The following is a 23856-nucleotide window of genomic DNA, read 5'->3' as shown; positions in this document are numbered from 1 at the left end:
ACAACCTTGAAGTGTGTGCGTATGCGTGCGTGTTTTAGAAAAGATTAATCATAAAGTGAAAACTAGGTTAATGTTCAAGCATTTATGGAATGAAGGAAAAATAACTTTTATTTGCATTATTTCAGAACTAGAAAAACACACCCAGGTTGTATTGTCCACTTAAGTGATAACCCAGTGGATTCTAACAAGGTAGGATTTTAACTCTTAAATTTGTATATAAATGCAAAAATTTTTCCTTTAGTTTTTAATTGAGTAATTCTTATTGTTGCTCCCAATGGCATATCTACGCAAGTGATTCAAACCACGGCAAAGTTTGAACATCCTGCATGGCAACTTTGCCACAGTAGCTTGTATTCTTTTATCATGTTTCTTTTATCATTTATTTTTTTATTTTTTTGCATTATTTTTTACTATTTTCCTGACTGCAGTAGAAATTTATTGTATGAATGAATGTGGACTGCCAGTCAATTTTAAAATTAGTTCACTATTGTGATGTCTTTGCCATCACAATAGTGAACTGTGTATATGCAGAACAACATATACACAATTCCATGGCTAATTATTGAGGGGAGAATGGAGGTAAGAAGAAAGCCTGGAAGAAGATGCATATCATAGCTGGATTACATCAATGATTACAGAAATGGACAGGACTGAAAACCGAGCAGCTGTTCAAAGCGATCACAGATCGAGAGACATTTGCTGTGGTGGTTGCCGACTTCCATTAAGAGGCGGTACACGGAGAAGGCAGAGGCATATAAAACAGCATATGAAAAATAATATAGTGAAAATTATTTTTTGTTTGTTTTATTTTTATTTTATTCTAAAAATAAATTGAACTGTACAAGAACTGGTATCGGAGCGATCTTACAAATGATAGGCGCTCACTGCTACAGGCTAAATGAATTTAAAATTAATTCAATATTGTCAACATCAGAGAATGCCATGGCTGTAGATCTTTGATCTACAGCCATGACATCCTCTGCATCCAAAGGTGAAGGACTAACACAAAAACAAAAAATTCAAATTATTGTTTTCACGTCACTATAGCTTGTCACTCATATCAATTTTTTGTTTATTTTGTCTGTGGAAGTGCATGTTAATGGTACAATTTGCATGTTGTATGTGAAAAACCTGATGTAACTCACTGGTATAACCTGATAAAACTCCTACTCCCTCTACCTTGATCAGCTAATTGTAACATTGATTGAAGAGGACTTAAAAAATGATGGAAATTGAACTGATTTCTTCAAACAAGTGGCAGTTGCAGATGTATCATGCTGACTGAAGATAACATGCCAGTGAGTACTCACCTACAGTTCTCATAGGTCTAATAAATTAGTATTAGCCATATGATGCAAAGTAGTGTGAGGCTTATGCTGGGGGGGGGTACCCATGTTTTCTTCCTCACATAGGTTCTGATCAAGTTGACCTTTAGTTTTCCTAAACTTATCCTCAACTATCCATTGGTGAAATTCATTCCAGTAATTAACTGGCTAAGAAACTGTGCAATCTAGTTTGTATATTTCCCCATAATATGAATATTATAGAACTAATAAAATAGAAATGATTGAATTTAATAAATAAAATTAAATGAATCTATATACAATGCCTTAAAGATATGTTCCCATATATTAGAAAAATAAAATTAGTTACAAATTTTATAAACTTATCAGGTGTAAAGCCATAAATTCATGCCATGAACTATTGTGCGCATAGTAGTTTATAGCATAAGAATTTGTGCAGATGTTTAAATTGTCCACTATTTGCTTATGGGCTATTCACAACAGAAAACTGCTTAATATCATCCTTAAATTTATGTGACTAGTTTTCTACTATATATACTGCATCCTTCAAGAAGTCCCTCAAATAAAGTCAAGTAGGTTTAAATCAATTAAACATGGTTAGTGATGACAAGATTTTTACCAATGAAAAAATTAGGATGTAATACACCCTGAAGAAGGAAAAACAGGACATTTCAGAAACCAGACTATAAAAAATCAACCAGTGTAATTTTTATCTCCCCAACTTTTGTAGGGCATCCTAACATTCATAAAAGACCAGAAATATATGAAATTTTATTTTTGCTTAAGGTGAAATTATCAATCAATTAACTGTAAGCTTTAGGAACACAGAAATTCCATTCCAGGTAGGTATAATTATAATCTTTTGTATAAGAAAATGTTAAGTACAGAAACACAAAAATCAAAATATTTTATGAAGGAGGATCTGCAAGTAAGTCACAAATTAAAGGAAGGAAAAAGAGCAATCAGGAGACTGACCAGAACATTTATTTTTTAAAATAATTCCCATAAAGATTTATACACTCTTCCTTTTGCTTTATCAAATTCTGGAAACCTGCTTAAATGATGTTGGTTGCTTTCATGATCAATGATGTACATCATTTTCAACCTCCAGATTGTTAGAAATATGTTTGCCAAAAAGCTGTTTAAGTGGGCAGACAAGTCGTGAGGAACAAGGTCAGGGTTATAGGAAGGATAATTGAGAAGTTCTCACCCCAAATCCTTAATGGTCTCTTGGATTGCACTGTTATGTAGCTTTGTGTTTTTATGCAGTGTGCCACATCTCAATTGCCTAAGCAGTTTTCTCTGAGTCCCTAACTAACTCTTTCAAAAGTATTAGTATTAGTATTAGTAACGGCCGCATGGTGCAAGAAAGCCTATGGCTTATGCTGCACCAGCCAAAAAAAAAAAAAAATAAATAAAAAAAAAAATAAAATAAAAAAAAATATAAATCCGAACAAAACAATGATAAAAACAAAAAAAAAAAAAAATAAATAAATAACTAAATAATAATAATTAATAAAATAAAAAATTAATAAAAAGGAAATTAAACCTATCATCCTATGTGCTTCCCTTACCCGAAAGTACTATCCAGATGACCTTTGAATTTCCCCAAACTGTCGGCCTCTACCACCCATGAAGGTAACGTATTCCAGTAATTTATAACTCGCTGGCTAAAATAGAACTTCCTGCAATCCAATCTAAACATTTCCCCCCCGTAACTTGAATTTATGTCCCCTAGTTCTAGCATCATTTGTAATCTTGAAAATTTTGTCCTCATTCATTTTACTGATGCCTCTCAGAGCCTTAAACACCTCAATCAAATCTCCTCTAAGGTGTCTAGTTTCCAAACTCTGCAACCCACATATTCGAAGTCTTTCTTCATAAGGACGCCCTTTTGCCGATCTCACCAGGCGAGTTACCCTTCTTTGCACCCTTTCAAGAAGCTCGATGTCTTTCTTCAGGTGCGGTCTCCATACTTGAACACAGTATTCCAAGTGTGGTCTAACATAAGCCTTATATAATGGGATTATCACATCCCTATCTCTACTTGCAAAAGTTCGATAGATCATTGATAGGACACCATGGGCCTTCCTTGCAACCTGTTTACAATGCTCAGAGAATTTCATGTCTGACCGTATCGTAACACCCAAGTCCCTTTCCTCCAGTACTGGCTTTAGTTGAACTCCACCAAGTGAATAAGTTATTTTGGGATTACTGTTTCCCAGATGTAATACCTTACACTTTGTTGGATTAAAGCACAGCTGCCATTTTTCTGACCATTCCTGAAGTCTATCTAGGTCTCTCTGAAGAAGCTCAGCTTGACAGTGATCATTAACTACTCTACCAATTTTAACATCATCTGCAAATTTAGACATCACGCCCTCTATCCCTTCATCAATGTCGTTTATGAAAATTAAAAACAACAGTGGTCCTAATACTGATCCTTGGGGAACCCCACTTCTTACATCAACCCAATCTGAGGAATAGCCATTTATCACAACCCTCTGCCTCCTGCCCTGAAGCCATCCTTCTATCCATCTAAGGATTTTCCCAGTGATTCCAACCTGTTCCAGCTTATAAAGCAACCGCTCATGTGGGACTGAGTCAAAAGCTTTGCTGAAATCTAAATAAACAATGTCGAAATTATTCCCTAAATCCAGCTCGTGAGTGACCCTTTCGAAATAGCAAACCAGATTTGTTAAACATGATTTTCCCTTTACGAAACCATGCTGAGTATCCTTGAGAATTTCAATTCGATCCAAATGATCCTGAATTCCACCCTTGATCATTGCCTCCATGATTTTCCCTACTACTGAAGTCAGACTGACAGGTCGATAATTTCCAACTTCAATTTTAGAGCCACCCTTATGTATGGGAGATACATTTGCACTTTTCCAATCCAAGGGAATCTTACATTTTCCAAATGTAATGTAGCATTTACATTATCTTCAGGCATTTTGAAAATTTAGAATACTACAGCAGTCCTAGAATAGAGTCACCATTACTTTACATAATAAGGATATCCTTAAACTTTGTTGTTGGTGGTGTACCAAGATGCTTCCATTTCACTGATGTACTAGTGTTGGACCACGTGGCCCACCCTATTACATTTCTAGCAATAAAAAGGTTATTAGTACAGCTTGAAGACTTGACTATTGCATTATTTGACATTCACTAGAACAGTACCCATTTTTCTTAGTGTTGTTCAGAAAAATAAAAACTGTAAGATTTTTCTTTTAAATTCTTCAGAATACTGTTAAAAAAGAGAGAGAGAGAGACAGACAATTGATTTTGAAGAAGATACAGTCAGGGCCATATTAACATCTGTCATGTCTGATGGTAGCCAAGCATTCTGGTCTCTTGCCAAAGCTATTGGCCGCAACATTTGCCCATCTCTGTTCCCGTCTCTGTCGAAAGATGGTTCTATTGCCACTTCAGCCAAGGATAAAGCTGACCTGCTAGTATTCTATTTTCCTTCCAACTCTTGTATTAATGATCTTGGTAAACCACCACCCACCATTCCCAATACACTCCATTCAATGCCTCCTGCGACCTTCCGTCAAAAGGATATCAGAAGGATTTTGACAAATCTTGATGCGAAGAAAGCTCCAAGCTGATGGTATTTCTCCACTTGTTCTCAAAACCTGTGCTCCTGAACTTATTCCTATTCTTTGCTGCCTTTTATCACTCTTTATTCCAACAGTGTTTTCCTTCTGCTTGGAAATTTGCTCATATCCAGTCAGTTCCTAAAAAGGGTGACAAATCCCTCCCATCAAATTATTGTCCCATTGCAATTACTTCTACTCTTTCTAAAGTAATGGAGAAATCAATTAACTGCCAAATCTTAAACTATCTAGAAACCTTCCATCTGATCAACGATTGCCATCATGGATTCTGTCAGTGTCGATCCACTGGTGATATTCTGGCTTATGTTACCCATCTATGGACAAATTCAGTGGAAAGGTTTAGTGAAACTCAAGTTTCTCTTGACATTTCAAAGGCTTTTGATTGTGTTTAGCATAAAGGTCTTTTAAATAAGCTTCCATCTTATGGTTTTCCAACTGTTTTTTGTAATTGGGTATCCAGTTTTTTCTCTGACTGCTCACTGCAGGTGATGGTAGACGGTTCTCTGTCTTCTAACTTCTCCACTAATGCTGGTGTTCCGTAAGGTTCAGTTTTTTTTCTCCCACTCTTTTACTTTTGTACGTTAATGACATTCTTTCATTGACTGGAAATCCTGTCCATAGTTTTGCTGATGATAGCACATTGCATTCCACCTCCCAGTTTGAGAAACCTTACTCTGCACAAACAGCTTCAACTTCTCAAATATCCACTACCAATTCCCTAAATGCTTATCTCTGGGTAATTCTCCAGTGGGGCAAAGATAACTTAGTTGATTTTAATCCTTCTAAAACTCAGTCCTGTCTTATATCTCACAAAAAGGATTCTTCTGCTCCTATGCTTATCTTCAATGGCACTCTGACTTTTAATCTCTCTTGGCATAAGCACATTACATATATTCTTTCTCTGCATCTAAAAAACTTGGTTTTCTCTTTTTTGTAACCCAATTTCGTTGAAACAGCTATTCACTCTATACAAATTGCAAATCTGCCTTCCCATAGAATATCGTTCCCATATTTGGGGCTGTGCCCAAAACCTCTCTCAGGCTTCTAGATTCCATTCAAAAGAGGGCAGTTAGGATAATTCATGACATTTCTAACAGAGTCTCTCCACTCTGTCTCATAGACATTCTGTTTCTGCTACATTCCTTTTCTATAGATACTTCCATGGCATTCTAAATTGTCTTCTATAATTCCCACTCTCTCTTTCAAAGTAGTCGAACATGTGCCACAACCAATCAACATCCTTTTACTGTCCAAGTGCAGTGGCAGCCCTCCAAGGAAATTTTCATTCTCCACATCCATTCATAAATCAAATAAGAACTCAAATATTGGAACTCCATAACAATAAGCAGACTGTCACTTGTTGGATCCCAGGTCATACTGGAATACCTGAAATGAGTGTGCAGATAAAGAGCAAGAAATTCCTCTGACAAAGACCATAACCAGAAATTTTGAATGACCAGTTGAATAAGTTATCAAATATAAAACAGAATCTGCAGCTCTGGAAATCTAGCTTCTGCTCAAATAGACACGAATTGCTTGTGCTTTCCAGAGCACGTATTGGTAATAACCCACCTTACACATCTCTATTTATTGCAAGGAAATAATTCCCTACTATGCTTGCACTTTAATTCACCACTAATTGTAAAACATATTCTTATAGAATGCACTCATTATCAGTCTACCAGATCCATATCATTCCGACTCCTCTCTAACTTAAACGAATCTCTTCAACTTAGCATTATTGGGGACAACTTTAATTTGTCTGAGTTTTTCCACTATCTAAAACTGATTAATATATATATATATATATATATATTCTTCTAAACTCTTTGCAAATTGTCCTTGAGCCAAAAAACCCACTACAACAACAACTTTGAATCTTACTGAATTGACCGAGTATACTAACAGTGATCTTTCTGTTGCTAAAATAGTACACTGAAAAGACAGAATTCATGGGATACCTGGTTCCTGGCAACGTGACACTGTCACCCCTTTTGCTAGGGGAACAAACATTGGTACTGGACCTTGGATGGTTGGAGACGGGTCTCCTGGTCTGATGAGCCCCGCTTCCATTTATTTCAAGCGGACGGGAGGGTGAGTATCTGGTGGAAACCGCACAAAGCTATGCACCATCATGTTAACAAGGAACTGTTCATGCAGGTAGACTGTTGGTAATGGTCTGGAGTGTGTTCAACTGGGACACATTGGAATCTCTGGTACGTCTAGAAGCATCTCTGAACTGTCCAGGTTATGTGTCCATCCTTGCAGACCATCTGCATGACGGCATGGCACATGACAAGTGGTGTGGACAGTGTATGGAGTTGCGTTGTCATGCAACAAAATCACGGCGATTGTAAGGAGTCCTGGTTATTTGTGTCGAATGTTGGCTTTCAGTTTTTCCAACGTTGCACAGTAAAGCTGTGCATTGATTGTTCCTCCCTTCGGCAAGAAATCCACCAACTTTTCGCCTTGGCGATCCCAGAACACTGTAGCCATGACTTTTCGGACACTGGGAACAGTTTTGAATTTTTTGTGCACAGGAGATTGTGGATGTTTCCAGGTCATGGAGTCTTGTTTGCTCTCCAGGGTAAAGTGATGAACCCGCGTTTCGTTTGCTGTGACTATGCGAGCGAGAAAATCCTGTCCTCCGTCGCTGTATCGCAACAGGTTCTCCAGACACATCTCCATGCTCTTTGCTTTGTCCTCCTCTGACAATTGTAGGGGCACCCGGGGGCAGCACATCTTTCGAAAGCCAAGGACATCGTGAACAATCGACTTACTCGTGTTCACTATTTGTGCAATTTCGTGCGGTTTCACTCGCCTGTTTTCAAGAATGATGCCTTTAATGCACGAAATGTCTTCTGTCTTGCTCGATGAAAGCCTGCCCGCCCAATATCAATCTTCAATGTCAACACAGCCCACTTTAAATTCATTACACCAAAAGCACACCTGCTTTTTTGTCATCACCTTTTCACCATACACAGCAACCAGTTCACAGTGAATGTCGCTTGGTGAAGACCCTTTTGCTTGCAAAAAGCAAATAACTTCACGAACACCTGTTTTGGACCACAATCGCACGGTAGCTGCCATTTTGCAACTGGAATCTGCTGTGAGGCGACAGTACCTCACCACCTTCACTGGCAGTCTTTTTGAACGTTATTAATGGGTTTATCTGTCCACCAAGTTTCATCTCATTCCCTTTCACCATTATTAAGAAAAAAAAAATGTGTTACCCTTACTTTTCTGAAACCCCTCGTATTAATCGCTTCTCAGCCTTTTGGCTATATTATTGAAGGTGGTTATTTCAACTGTAGATTTTATATTATATGGCCTTAATCACCATATGTTTCAACAGTTTATTTAAGAAATTGAAGCTGATTGGTTGGTTGATATGTTGTTTAATGCCACAAGGGCTACTAAGGCCATATTGTGCCTGATTCTGTTCTGTAGTACAATTACCAGTTAAAATCTGTTAAATAATCCTATTTATTTCAAGAAAACAAAAAAGCTCGGCTAGATTTGCATTATCTCCAGTCAGATAAGTTAAAGGTTCTTGCAGATATGAAAGTGATGTGAAAATTGTTTTGATAATTATTATAATGGTTACAATTTATTAGAATATGTTTCACTGTAACTGACAAAATGTACAAATAGGGAGATCTTCCCCCATGAGTAGATAAATATGGGTTAGATGTTTGTGTGCCCAATACACGTCCTAGCCAGGATCACCTCCTCTTTGCCTATTTTATTGCACGCTTGATGGCCACAACTTAGGTTCGTGTTTAAATTGAAGCAGTTTATTGCCTGAGCCTACCAGATTTGCAACCATTGCCCTTCACACATGTTTTTATGACTGATTTGTAGTCTGTATATGGCACTTGGTAGTTAGGAGCACTTGCAGTGATTGGATGTTTAGCGCTTGATCTGCATGGTCATTTCCTTTGATGCCTACGTGACCTGGTATCCAACAGAAAGTGACTGATTGGTTAGCAGCAGATAATGCATTTATCTGTGATCTGATTTGCTTCAAGACTGGGTGGATTGGCGTGGATGAATTTTTTAATGCTATTATTGCACTCAAAGAGTCGGAATAGATCATTGTTTGCTTATAGGACAGATCAGTTACGTGATATAGAGCTATCTTTACGCCAACAGTTCGGCAGTATAGACACTGAATTCCTTCGGAAGAGACACAGAACTAGAAAAGATAGTAGAAACTGCCACTGCGCCTACCGTTGTACATGTTTTTGAGCCATCGGTATGTATATATATGAAACCACTGAGAATGTTTAGCTATGTATGCAGCATGGAGTTTCCTGATGGTGAGATCTGCTGCTTGTTTTTCCCCCCATTGTTGGAAAGAGAGATCAGAGACTGGTGTATAACTAGACCATGGAAGGTCATAAGTGCTTGTGTCCTGAAAGATATTATCCATATGTAAATTCCAGCATTCTATTAACTGTAGTAGCCTTATTCCAATTGGCTTATTTTCGTTAGGTTTGTTGTCATAAAAGGTAGGCCACTCGGGCTCATCTAAATGGCCAAATAGGATGAAAAGGAAGGCTCTGAATTTTTGCTGCATAGTTGAGAAGCAATGCTTTGCTCCGAAGATGGAGTGGAGGTTCATGTGCCTCTGTATATAGACTGTGTACAAGGGATGTCCTGAATGCCCCTGAGGCAATCCTTAGAGCACTGTGATGGATAGTGTCTAGCCGAATTAGTGTACCTTTCCTAGCAGAATCATAGATTTGTGATCCGTAATCCAAGCGAGATCTGATTAATACCTGATATAGTTGAAGCAGAGTGTATCAGTCAGCATCCCACATTGATGAAGATAGTACTCTGAGAATATTTAATTTTTTCAAGCATCTAGTTCTCAGATATGTGATGTGTCGAATGAAATTTAATTTATTGTCCAGGATTAGGCCAAGAAATCTGATACTACTGGAAAGAGGTATGGTTAAATTTTTAAGTTGCAATTCAGGCTCAGGGTGGATCTTACGTTTTTTTTTTTACAGAAATGAATACAGTTGGATTTTTGTGCTGATAAGTGGTAGCCATTGCAAGACATCCACAGCTCTATTTTGTTGAGATCTGAAGCTGCCTCTCAATGGAATTCATATTTTTCCCTTGGCATGAGATCATGAGGTCATCTGCATAATGATATAATTCTACTGTGCTTGGAATATTGTGAATGAGATTTTTTATTCTTATTAAAAATAGTGTAGGACTCAAAATAGATCCCTGAGGGAAATTGAAGCTGAATATGAAGATGTAATTTTACAGTGTGCAGTAAGATGGCTTAGTCGTGGCAGAGTGTTATATCGTTTCTTTAAACTTAGTCATGAAGTTGATATTTTTATGACAGAAAAAGGAAAACCAATAAAACGACTATCAGATATGGAGTGGCTCTTTGATCTTGCAATTCTTACAGACATTTCTAGTCATTTAAATGCTCTTAATTTAAAACTACAAGGGAAAGGAAAATTGGTCTCTGATTTGTATGTTGAAATCAAATCATTTCAGAATAAGTTGTTATTATTTAAATCCCAAATTGAGCGAGATAATTTAGTTCACTTCGAAGGTTGTATCGAGCTAAAAGAGAAAGACATATTTCACAAGAATCGTCTCTCGTTATTACAATTACTTTTTTGATGAGTTCGAAAGTCGATTTGCTGATACAAGATCCCATGAAAAAGACATAAGCTTGTTTGAGAATCCATTTACTTCAGTGGCTGAAAACTACAATCCCAGCATGCAACTTAAACTTATTGATCTTCAAGCCAAAGCATAGTTCAAAAATAAGTATATGGACTGCAAAAATAAACTACATACTTGAATTCTACAAGGCTCTGCCATCTGAAGATTTTCCACTAATGAAACAAAATGCCACGAAAATGGCTATTTTGTTCAGATCAACGTATGTTTGCGAGCAAATTGTTTCACTCATGAAATCAAATACTGTAAATATTTAAAAAGAAACAGAATAGCAGATGAGCATCTTCATTCCGTATTGAGAACTGGCATCACAAATTTTCAAAATTTTGAACAGTTATCTAAAAATATTTAGCTTCAGTCATCTTATTAAATGTTAAATTTTGTTCGGTAAATGTTATTGTATATTGCACTTAATAAAATTTTCTACTATTTTCAATTTTAGGGATATCATTATATTTATTTATTCACCTTAATACTGAAAAGCTGTGATCCTTTTCAGTAAATTTTCTAAAGTTTGCATTAAAAGTAAAAGTAAGGCAGTTTTTAAAAAAAAAAACAAAAGTAAAGTATATTTTTAAAACACAAAAGTAAGTCATATTTTTATAATTTTAATAATAAAATCTAAAAAATAAATCACTGACATAGATTTGTTGCACATAAGTGTTGGGAATTTGCATTTTTTTATATATAGCCTGGAAAAAAAGAAGACGGTAACACGAAAATAGAAACTTTCCTTTTACATGTAACAAGATATGGAAAATGTAACATGCTAATTTTTGTCGAATCACTCAGTGCGACCCATGAAACAAATCTAACTTTCAATATGGCCCTTGTACTGGAAAAGGTTGGACACCACCACTGCATTAATTGAACAAACATAGTTTGAGTACTCTCCACTTCTTCTGATATGAGTATATTAACTTATATTTATTGAAATAATTAGATAATTGTGAGGGTTATAAATTTTCAATAATTTTATTTGAGATATATTGAGATGGGTCTGTATACTTCATGAGCTCCACATAGGGACCTTTTTTATATACAGGAATAATTTTAAAAATAAGTAATGATGTAGGATACTAGCCAGTTAAAAACACCTTGGCAATAAAATGAACAAAAGTCAGAGACTATTAAAGAACAGGAGTTTACAGTAATAAAGTTATTAAAATTGCAAATCAGTTGTTACAAAAGTTCTCATTTAAATGTGAGACATCATGGAAGGTTACAGCAAATTTATTTGCTAATGCAAGGATAGCTTTCTGCTGCAAACAGTTTTAGAAAGTGAAAGGAAGAACAAGAAAAGTCTCTTTTGTGAATTATTTTATTAGTCTCATCGTATTTCTGTTTCTGAGATGTTGATTTATTACCAAATAGTTTAATGTAATATAAGTTCTTCCATTTAACAATTAATGAGTTTATCCTGTTTCTTAATATCTTATAATTAGTGAGTCAAGTTAGAGGAACAGTTTATAAATTTCTTGAAAAATCTCTCTTTGATTCAATAACTGTTTTATTTTCAAAGTTATCCATGGTTTGTCTTTATAGAAGTAACGAGCGATTGAGATCTGACCTTGTATTTTTCTCTTGTGACCTTATTGCTGTAGAAGTGGTAATCGCCTGATAGATTCTATTCGTAAAGTTGTGTAATGTTAAGTAAAGATAACCTGAATCAATTTGCAAAATATTTTCAACCAAGGATGTTAATAATATAGGGTTAAAAAATCCAGCACTTCTTTTCTGATGCACTTTTTTGTTATCTAAAGGTGATTCGAGTGATTTTCTTATTGGAGTTGCTATTATGATATTGTGACCTGAAAAAGAGAGTTTAATATATATATATGCGTTAATAAGGTTCAGTTTAATAATAGTGATAATATGATCTAAACATAACACAGTACTCCTAAATATGGATTCCTGTTTTCTTGTTATGCCATAAGCAATTTGTTTAAATCCTTTGTTATTCAAAATATGCGGGATTTGCTTAGGGATGTAGCTGCCATCAGGGGTGGGGGGGTTGTTTTCGTGAGGATAACTACAGGGGTCTCAGACAGTTTTTAGGTTCTGTGCAGTGGGATCAACTGATGATGTTAAAAACAGCAAATTCTGAATGGGGGCTTTCAAGAAATTAATCTTGGAGGCTACTAGACTTTTCATAGAGAAACTTTTCAACTGAGAAATACTGTTCAGGGTTTGGATTTGAATGGATGTCAGATGAACTAGTGGGGCTCGTGGAAGAGAGGAGGAATGCTTGGGATGCATGAGAGTTGTCAGGTGCCATGGAGGCCTATGGCGGAAATAAGATGGTTTGTGGTCAAATCACGGAGGGGGTTGGGCAAGCGAGGGCCGATTGCGGGAGGTCCTTAGCAGGGGGATGCAGGGAGAAACAGTAGAGACTTTACTTATGTGGGCTCTGAAGGGAGGGGATGAATCAGATTGGTCCACTTAATGTTGGTGATTTGACTGTTGATGGTCCTGCTTGGATGGCTGATGGGCTGAATGAATGTTTTGCATCTGCATCGCTCATGAGGAGTTCTGTAAGAAGGAGGAGGACAGAGGTTCACTAGACTGACAGAGAGCTGAATGATTTTATGGTAACAGAGAGCAGGGTGCAGGAGAGGTGCTGTGCAAATTGGAACTGTGTGGCATTAAGGGGAGGTTGCTGCAATGGATGTGGGATGGTTGGGTGCAAGAAGGCAGTGAGTAGTAATAGTTGGATGCTGCTCTGCGTGGACTGGTGATGTTGGTGCAGCTGGGCCCATTGTTGTTTTGTGTATTTATTGGTGATATCAGTGAGGGCATGTTGGGCTTAATGTCCAGGTTTGCGGATGTTGCAGGGGTTGGCAGCTGGGGTTTGGTGTTGACAAATGCCGGGTGCTGCATATGGGTACTGGTGGCCCAAGAGAGGTGTGCCAACTGTGTGGTACTGCACTCAGGAGGGTGAAGAATGAAAGGGACCTGGGGTGTTTGTGTGGTCGGATATGAATTTCTGTGAGCAGTGTGGACAGGCTGCCAGAGCCGGTCATGGAGTTTTGTCGGTTATATATAGGAATTTTGCTGGCCGGGATGGGAAGGTGATTGTGCCTTTGTTTGGGGCAGTGGTCAGGCCACACCCTGAGTACTGCATACAGGTCTGGAGGCCTCAATTTAGGAAGGAATGTAGAGTTGTTAGAACGAGTACAGAGAAGGGCAACAAGATTGGTGAGAGGAACAAAGCAGTTCTCTTACCAAGAGAGGCTTAAATTCTGCAAGTTACAGCATCTGGAGACTAGGCACCTGTGCAATAATCTGATTGAGGTGTACAAAGCCTTTGAATGGTTTGAGCAGTCTCAATGCCGATGGGATACTTTGACTTGCTCAGATTAAGAACCCGAGGGGACACAGATTCAAATTGAGAAAAGGCAGTTGTAGAATAGTTTGCCTTTAGCGGAGGTTTGGTTGCTGGAGTGGACTTCTGTATGTTGTTGTAGAGGTTGATAGCTTGAATGTGTTTAAGGCTGAACTGGACAAACATTTGAAATGACCGGATGGGTGAAATGGGAGGGTTTTTTTTGGCTGATGCTCTATAGGTTTGCTTTCTTGTGTCGTATGCCTCAACTAATGCTAATGCTATGTTTCTCCTCCTTCACGAGGAGGGGAAACTATTCTGGTGAACCAGAACACTAAAATCAGCAAAGTGGAAATTGCAGATGATTTTTTACCACAGAAACTTGAGTCTGAAGAGAAGTATGGTATCTGGTGTATCCCCAGTTATTTTAAAGGAAGTAGTGAGGGAACTCATTAAAGTATTTCATTAGACTCATTGATGATACCCCTTGCATTGGAAGAGTAGTCTATCAAAAACCCATATGTTGGCTTAGAGAGTGTTAATTCGGTTGTTTGTTTGTTTGTTTGTTATTTGGTTTTTAGGAGATTAGCAACTAAGGCCATATTGCTCCAGGGATATGCGGTGGTCATTCCCTGACCTTTCCGCATTCTCTGTATTTGGTAGTCATGGGCTCGAACCCCGGTCTAATCAAGAAGCGTGTGCTACGCAGTGCTACTTTTGCCCACCTGGCTTTGGAGGCACATTTAATTCGGTAACTGCAAATGTATGATTTCTGCATCAGTTGAGTTGTAGGGAAGATTAGCATTACCATTAGTAGTGGCAGGTGATGCAGGAAAGCAGGCATATGCAGCATCTACCGGGGAGAAAAAAAAAAAAAAATATATATATATATATATATATATATACAGTCAGTCCTCGTATAACAAGTGTTTACACTACACGAATTCGATCATACACGATTTATAAATAGGGCAACGATATCTTGTATAACACGAACCGAATTCACTTATGCACGATTCGCCTTTGTGTTTACCAGAAATGGCAGTCAAATGCGAAATCACCCCAGCTGAACGCAACATGATAGGAATGAAGAGGAGATTCTGAAAATGTATTTGTTTTTTATATCAGTGAAGGGGAAACACATTTCACCATAATAACGTAAAAACCAACACAATTCCAGCTATCGGTATAATCGCAAATGCAATTAGATCGAGTTTAATACCAGTTTATAACAGATTCCACTAGCAGGAACGCAACTGGAAATTGTTTTTGTTTTATGGTAGTAATCCCTAGAAATGTGCTTTAGTAAAATGTGAGGTGTTAATAGTGTATCTCTGCCCTTACGGTGTTGTTTATTCAGTTGCTACACGCGCGCAGCTTTGTTTATGTGTATCAAGCGTGCCTCCTCATTGTGTAATTGTGCTTTATTCCCTAAAAATGAGTAAAATACTTAAAAGGTTCATGAAAAGGAAGCGTTCTGGTGAAGACACTGCAGATTCAGAGAGAAAAAGAAAAGCAATATCGATAAACAGAGGTAGACTGGGTGAAAAATTCTTCCCTGGGGAAATTTGTAGTGGCCTCATACTAGCGTTTATGGCCAAAATCACACCGGCCTCCAGCCCACCGGGGTTTCCCCCTGGAAGGCTTATGGCCAGTCCGCCTCTGTCGATAGAGAAAAAATATGAAATTGTGAAACGCTTTGAGCGAAATGAAAGACCATGTGATATTGCACGTGCTACAGACCTAAATGAGGCAACGCCGAGAATTACAAAGAATGCAGAGAAAATAAAAACAACTTTCATAGCAGGAACAACTCAAAGTGTAATTAAAATCCATTAGATTAAGAGACAAAGAATTGGAAGAGATGGAACAGCTGTCATCTGTTTGGATAGAAAATCAAACAAAAACAAGTTTGCTTACGATAGAAGCAAAAGCATTAGCAATATTTTATTACGTAATAGTCGTAATAAAATACTTACGTATTTTATTACGATTATTTATTGTGTTTGGTAATGTTTTGGTTACAAATGTGTGTTCAATCTTGGGTGGTCGGCACCTAACCCTATTTTCCCCATAGGGCCTGTTGTTTATATTGCACGATTTTGCATTGCACGAGGGTTTCTAGGAACGCAACTATCGTGCTATACAAGGACTGACTGTATATATATATATATATATTTCAGTTGTCCTTTCCCTCCAATAGTTTTTCTATATTTTCCTTGCATTTGTTTGAGCTGTCAACTTCCGCAATGACGGATGGAGGTTTGTTCCAACAATGAACCATCCACTGGCTAAAGAAAAACTTCTCTGCCCCTCTTTGTGTAGTCAGAGCAAAAGGAAGAATCCCCTATGGGTAGGTCAGTGGTATGCAGGAATTTTTCTGGTGTGGAGGGAGAGAATGTGGTTGTCCCCTTGTGTAGGGCAGTGGTTGGGCCATACTTTGAGTACTGTATGCAGGTCTGGAGGCTGCACTTTGGGGGGGGGAGCTGCTGGAACAAATGCAGGGGGGTACGGGATTGGTGAGTGGAGTAGGGGGTTGCTCTTGTGGAGCGAGGCTTAGGTTTAGAGAATTGCAGTGTCTGCAGATTTCGCACCTGCAAGGTGGTCTGGTTGGGCTGTATAAGGCCTTGAATGGTTTGAGCATGCTCAATGCTGATGGGATCTCTTCCCCAGATTAATTGCCTGAGGGGACATATATTCAAATTGAGGAAAGACAGTTGTAGAATAGATGTGTGGAAATTTGCCTTTAGCCAGCAGGTGGTTGATTGCTAGAACAAACTTCCATCTGTCCTAGAAGTTGACAGCTTAAATAAATTCAAGGCAAAACTAGACAAACATTTGGAGCAAATGGATGGGTGAAATGAGAAGGTTTTTTATTTATTTATTTTTGGCTGACGCTATATAAGCTTGGTTTTTTTTCATCATATGCTTCTACTAATGCTAATATAAAACACTAATTTTGAATTGAGTTGTCAGTTGAGAAATTGAACAAATTCAAATTAAAATCTAGCAATGTGTTAGTGTTCTGAATTTCATTGTGAATAAGAATTTTATTCTCAAGTTCATGCAAAGAAGCCAATAGTTGACAAATTAGGTCTGTAGATTGCAAAAATTGTAAATGTCAAACTGTCATCATAACCACACAGCCTACTGCAAAGATTTTCACAAAGTTTGGTATGAATTTGAGGGTTAGTGTCAAACAACATTAACTACAAAAATTGCATATTTGTTTTGAGATAACAATGCATATCATGTCGTAGAACTGTATCTCTCTAGTGCTTTACAAGTTAGCTAGGGCTATAAACACATTTCCGGTAAACAAAGAAAATGTCAAATTACTTTTTCTTGGTTAATTACAAAAGCGTTTACTACAAAATGATTTTGTAGTTAACGTTGTTTGACGCTAAACCTTCGAATTCTAATAGGAAATAGGGAAAAGGTCATACTATAAAATATAATTATTCCACTACTTTTTTCTTATCTCTCAAATTGTATTCTTTATTAAAGCTTTTTAATTATTAATGGTTTTAATTTTAGTAATCTTTTATGAAATTGAACTTTTACTATAACAGTGTTAGTTACTAAGAGATTTTATCATATTTCTTGATTTTTCTGCAGTACTAAAAAAAGATGAAATACTTCAAAGAGTATTTTGAAGTGTTAAATTTGACTTGTAACACTGATTCTCGCAGGGCTCACATGTTAAATGATATTATTGTAGAATTATAATGCAGTTCATTACCAAATATTGCATCTGTAAAACTGAACTGATTTCAACGGGCGTTTATAAAATAACAATTAAAAACTCTAAATTATTTGCCAAACTTCATTGAAAATATAGAAAGTTCATTAAGTTATTTGTTCAAGTTGCTGTGGTATGTACAAGGGTCTATCAAAAAATGCCGAAACTGATCTATTTATTCAAGCACTGAAGGGCCGTGAGCTACAGGTGAGGTGGTAACGTTGTAATATATGGTTAACTTTACATGCAGTCCATTGTGCCATTTACATTGGGTTGTCTGTTATATGTATTAGTATAGGGCTTGCATAAACTTTGTACCACAATTTGAAATGGCAGAATCTGAAGAGCATTCATATGTTTCAGTTTTTGTTAAACTTGGTAAAACTACTTCAGAAAGGAATAGGATAAAATATTGCTGAAAGAACTTGCTAATGATGTATTAAGCCATGCAACATTCTGATGATTTTCATACTTTAAAGATGGCACTTGATTCTTTCATTATGGGGTGCCTCCGTAGCCAGGTGGGCAGAGCAGCAGTGTGTAGCACATGCTTCTTGATTAGACCGGGGTTCGAGCCCGTGAGCCACCAAATACGGAGGATGCGGAAAGGTCAGGGAATGACCACCGCATATCCCCGGAGCAATATGGCCTTAGTTGCTAATGCTCCAAATAAAAACAAACAAAACAAAAACATCTTTCATCATGATAGTGCATATCTCTATACTGGCACATCTGTGTTTGAATATTTATACCATACTTTCTGCTCTCCCATTTTGGCCCCATTATGATTGCTTCCTTTTTCCTATACTGAAAGCTTGACTTTAAAAAAAAGATTTGATAACAGGGAGGACATTATTGAAATCATTTAGAATACTGAAAGCCATTCCAGAAGAAGACTGCCAGGCAGCATCACTAGAGTAATGTTAGTTATAAGGACACTACTTTGTAGAGAGCATATTCCAAGAGCATGTAACTAATTCAATTTGTATGTTATTGAAACAATCTCACAACTTTTTGATAGTCCCACATATAAATGTATTAACAATTTTACAGGTTTTATTTATTTATCCAGTTTACTTTTTGGCATGTAATTATAATTTGTCATTTGAATAGAGATGGAAATTTCTAATTACCATCTGTTCCAGCAATAGGAAATTTGTATTACAAGGATTAGTAGACTATACTCTCTTTTTTTGTTTTAGCTTCTTATTGGATTTGAAACTGGAGCAGTGGTAATGTGGGACTTAAGGAACAAATCTGCAGAAACAAGGTTTCAGTGCGTAGACGTGAGTATGAAACTTTAACATAAATATTTTAATAAGAATTTTGCTATTTCTCTTATGTAGCGGTATTTTTTAAATTAAGGATATATATTTTCCCCCTCCCCATTTGGAATGCAGTATGAATGTCATACTAAACTATGAATTGGGTTTCTAGTAGTGGGATTTCATCATAGATATGTAAAAGAAAATGAATGTGTAAAAGAAGACCCTAAGGTACTTCAGAATTAGCTTTAATCACATCTTTAAATGTGATATTTTCTTTTCAGTGATTTCATGCTGTCATGGCATGGTTGCTCTGGCAATGAGGCCACTAAAATGGGAGCATCATAGCAGCCTTTGAGACCAGCGGACTATTGCAACACTCTTAAAACTACTGACATCATGAGAAAGAAATTCATCATGACCGGAAGAACAGTAACTGGGTTTAATATACTAACAAGTAATTGATGGGTGCTTTCGAGATTTAAGTATCTCTTTGTCAGCTGCGTGAATACATACATAAATATAAAATATGAAACATTACAAATGGAATGGCAGAGGTGATCATGTTGAGTAAAAAGAGAGAGAGAGTGCACAAGGATGCGCGAATGCTAAAGCATCACCGTGTAGGACTATGTGATTGTTGTGGATGTCTGGCTGCATAAATGGGCTGATTGCCAGCATTTGTCATGCTGTAACACTACAGACTCCTTGATTGATTGTGGTCGTGTTGCATCGGCCAATAATGCTCTGCAACTGCAAAATGTGCAGAGTCAGCTAATCGAGTGGCCCAACCCCGCCACTACTATCAACGACTGTGGCCTGAGTCACTACACATATCTGGTTGTCGTAGCATTTTTAACCGCAATAGAGGCGTGTGGCTACACCCAGTCATGGAGTCTATAGTGTTACAGTATGACAAATGCTGGCAATCAGCCCATGTACGCAGCCAGCATGTGCTTATCCTCATGCATGCTCTCTCTTTTTACTCAATGTGGCCACACTTTGCCATTCCATTTGTAACGTTTCATATTTTATATTTATGTATATATTCACACAGCTGACGAAGAGATAATTAAATCTCGAAAGTTCCTGTTAATTACTTGTTAGTATATTAAACCCAGTTACTGTTCTTTCGGTCACACTGAATTTCTTTCTTTCTTTCTCATATATGGAACCCAGTACTACAGGTCTCTTTAATTTCATACTGACATCATGTTGTTAGAGGAGCCTCTAATCCAGTGCTTCACATTTGTATGCCTATTGTTCCCTCCCTCCAATAGAGGTTAAGTAGGGATTAAGTGAAGTGGGAGGAGGTGAAACCAGAAGGCAGTGTAAATGCTGGAGATTCACATAAAGAAAAATTTGCACAACTTACAACTATCTAAATGCAACAGTTCCTCTGACCGACCAGCTTTACGGTTAAAGTTATTGGATCACTGCTTTCTACAGCAACATGTTTAAGAGGCAACCAGAGGGAGTAATACTATTGATCTGATTATCAGCAGTGATTATTCATGCATTAAGAATCTGCAGGTAAAGGAACCACTGGGTGACTGTGATTACAATGTACTGATGTGGGAAAAAGATGTAACTACCATCAAGGCTAAAGGGAAAGGCTTTTGCTTTCGTAAAGAAACTACAGTGGTCTCAGGCAGTTTTTAAATTCTGTACAGTGGGATCAACTGATCATATTACCAATGTTGAATTATAAATGGGAAGCCTTCGGGGACTTAATTGTGGAGACTACTACACTTTTCATTCAAACTAAGAAATACTGCTCAAGGTTTAGGCCTAAAAGGATGTCAGATGAATTATTGAGTCTCGTGGCAGAGAAGAAGAATGTATGGGATGCATATAAAGTATCAGGTGACATAGAAGCTTATGGCAGATATAAACTAGTCTATAATCAAGTCACAAAGGAGGTTAGGTGGGCGAAGACAGATTATGAGAAATCTTTGGCAAAGGATGCAAAGAAAAACCAGCAAAGAATTCTTTACTTATGTAAACTCTAGAAGGAAAGGAATGAATCAGATTGGAACACTTAACATAGATGGGTAGCTGATAAACTAAATGAGTATTTTGCATCTACATTCACACATGAGCAGTCATTCAATGAGGGGAGTGCTAGAAGTTTATCATATGCTAACAGGGAGCCAAGTGATTTTGTAATAACTGAGAGCAAAGTGGTGGAGAAATTGTTGAAGTTAAACATAAGGAAGGGGTAGACGGGATCTATCTTATTATAATAAAGGAGGCAGCAAAGGAAGTAAGCAAACTCTTAGCCATAATTATGAGAGCTTCCTTGGACTCAGGAGGTCCCCATAGACTGGAGGTGTGCAAATGTATCACCAATTCACAAGGGGGGCCTCAAAAAGGTGACACAAGTAACTACAGACCTGTTAGTTTAACTTGTGTTCCAGGGAAAATAATGGAATCACTGATTAACGAAGCATTGCAGGATCATCTAGACAAGACTGCAGTAATAGTTAAGACACAGCATGGGTTTGTTAAAGTGAAGTCTTGTCTGACCAATTTGATTGGATACTATGATGTGGTCACAAAGGAACTGAATGCCAAAAATAATTTTGATATCATATACTTGGATTTCAGGAAAGCTTTTGATACTGTTGCACATGGAAGACTTGCTGTAAAAATTGGAGAGGTATGACATTAAGGGTAAGTTGCTACAGTGGATAAAGGAATGGTTGAGTGGGAGATGACAGAGAGTGGTAATCAATGGACACTGTTCTTCGTGGACACCGAACCCTGGGGAACTCCACTTTGTTAGTGGAGTTACCCAGGGTTCGGTGTTGGGCCCCATTGTTGTTTTGTATATTTATCAGTGATATTGATGAAGGTATATCGGGTTTAATGTTCAAGTTTGTAGCTGATACAAAGGTTGGCAGGGTTGTTAACGACAGTAAAGACACTATGCTACTCCAATTAGATCTAGATAAGTTGGGAAAATGTGCTGAGAAGTGGCAACTGAAGTTTAACATTGACAAATGCAAAGTACTGCATATGGGTAGCGATAACCGAAGAGAAATGTACCAACTCTGTTGTACTACACTCAGGGAAGTGGAAAATGAAAAAGACCTGAGGGTAATTGTGCAGTCAAATATGAAGTTCGCTGAGCAGTACAGACAGGCTGCCAAGGTCATGGAGTCTTGTTGATGATGTATAGAAATTTTGCTAGCAGGGACAGGGAGGTTATTATCCCATTATACAAGGCAATGGGCAAGCTGCACCTAGTGTACTGTGTACAGGTCTGGAGCCTCATTGTAGGAAGGATGTGGAGTTGCTAGAACAAGTACAAAGAAGGGAAACAAGATATTGGTGAGGGGAACAAAGGGGTGCTCTTACCAAGAAAGGCTTAAGTTCTGCCAATTGCAGTGCCTGGAGAGTAGGCACCTGCGAGGTGATCTGATTGAGGTGTATAAGGCCTTGAATGGGTTGTACTTGTTCTAGTAACAAGTGTTCTAAGTACAAAGAACATTTGTACAAAGTACAAATGTTCTTTGTACTTGTTCTAGCAACTCCACATCCTTCCTAAAATGAGGTCTGGAGCCTTATTTTAGGAGGGATGTGGAGTTGCTAGAACAAGTACAAAGAAGGGAAACATGATATTGGTGAGGGGAACAAAGGGGTGCTCTTACCAAGAAAGGCTTAAGTTCTGCCAATTGCAGTGCCCGAAAAGTAGGCACCTGCGAGGTGATCTGATTGAGGTGTATAAGGCCTTGAATGGGTTGAGCAAGCTGAATGCTGATGGGATTCTTCCTCTTGCTCAGACTAAGAACCTAAGGGGCCACAGTTTCAAATTGAGGAAAGATAGTTGTAGAATAGATGTGTGGAAATTGCCTTTAGCCAGCGGGTAGTTGAGTGGTGGAACAGGCTTCCAACTTTTGTTGTGGAAGCTAATAGCCTAAATAAATTTAAGGCTGAGCTGGACAGGCATTTGGAATGAATGGAGGGGTGAAATGGGAGCTGCCCTTTTTTTTTTTTTTGCCGATTTGCATAAGCTTGCTTTCTTGCATCGTATGCCTCTGCTATTGCTAAGTTATTCCTTCTGTTCCGTTCTTTACTGACAAACTCACAGTAGTTAATTTGATTAGCAAGACGTGATGTGCCCTTTACAAATCCATGCTGTGATTTGCTTATAATCCCATTCTTCTCCAGATGAGCTTATATTGGTGCCTTTACTAAGGACTCATTAATCCTCCTTGCACAGAAGTCAAAACTGGAAGGTCTGTAGTTTACTGTTTTCAGCGCCACCTTGGTGAATAGGATTGATGTTTGCTTACATCTTTTGTTGCTTCAGTAGGGACGAGATCAGTGAGGATGTGGGGCAGAAAAATGTCACATTTTCCTAGATTTATGACATGTCAAAATTGATTGACACATCATAAATACAAGTTTCACTAGCAGATTTCCAGATAGTTAAATGTTTATCACTTTTGGTCAGATCACAAAGACAAGCAGTTGAATTTTGGTTCATGTACTTGAAGGATAGCCAGAGTGAGGATTATCTTCAATGGATAAGCAGCCCTCTTTTGCAAACCACCTGAATAGTCTTCACATGGTAAATAGTATCTTCTCTGAAAGGTGTTTTTAATACTATGTGTGTTTCTTTTGCAGTTTTCCTTAATTTTTCTAATTCGTCAATCAGTAAAATCATTGTTTTAAAATGTGACAAAAACATATAAAACACTTTTTATTCACTGTGTACTGATTTCGACTGACTGCAGATAAAGTAGTGATTTGTCTATTCGATGTCTAAATGAGTTTCTAGACATCGAATCAGTCCTTGGGCTGTTTGATTACACTTGTTATGTGAACTTATTGAAATATCTCAGACATTCCTCTATGAATTGTCATT

At 37.6% G+C, this 23856-nt stretch overlaps 1 protein-coding gene across 5 annotated transcripts in view; it reads left to right on the top strand.

Moving 5' to 3' along the window:
* LOC150080903 (syntaxin-binding protein 5-like) overlaps positions 1-23856 on the top strand; it is a 795970-nt gene that overhangs the window by 196467 nt on the left and 575647 nt on the right. For all 5 annotated transcript variants that reach the window (XM_090381037.1, XM_090381035.1, XM_090381034.1 and 2 more), the window contains exons 6-7: positions 126-189; positions 18918-19001. In XM_090381037.1, coding sequence (XP_090237163.1) covers positions 126-189; positions 18918-19001 — 148 coding nt within the window. The remainder of the gene's footprint in view (positions 1-125; positions 190-18917; positions 19002-23856) is intronic.

This window comes from Mastigoproctus giganteus, chromosome 9, assembly GCF_048544385.1.
Source record: "Mastigoproctus giganteus isolate SK-2022 chromosome 9, ASM4854438v1, whole genome shotgun sequence".
NCBI classification, from domain to species: Eukaryota; Metazoa; Arthropoda; class Arachnida; order Uropygi; family Thelyphonidae; genus Mastigoproctus; species Mastigoproctus giganteus.
Note: the sequence above shows the minus strand (reverse complement) of the source record. Positions and strands in the feature narration are given on the sequence as shown.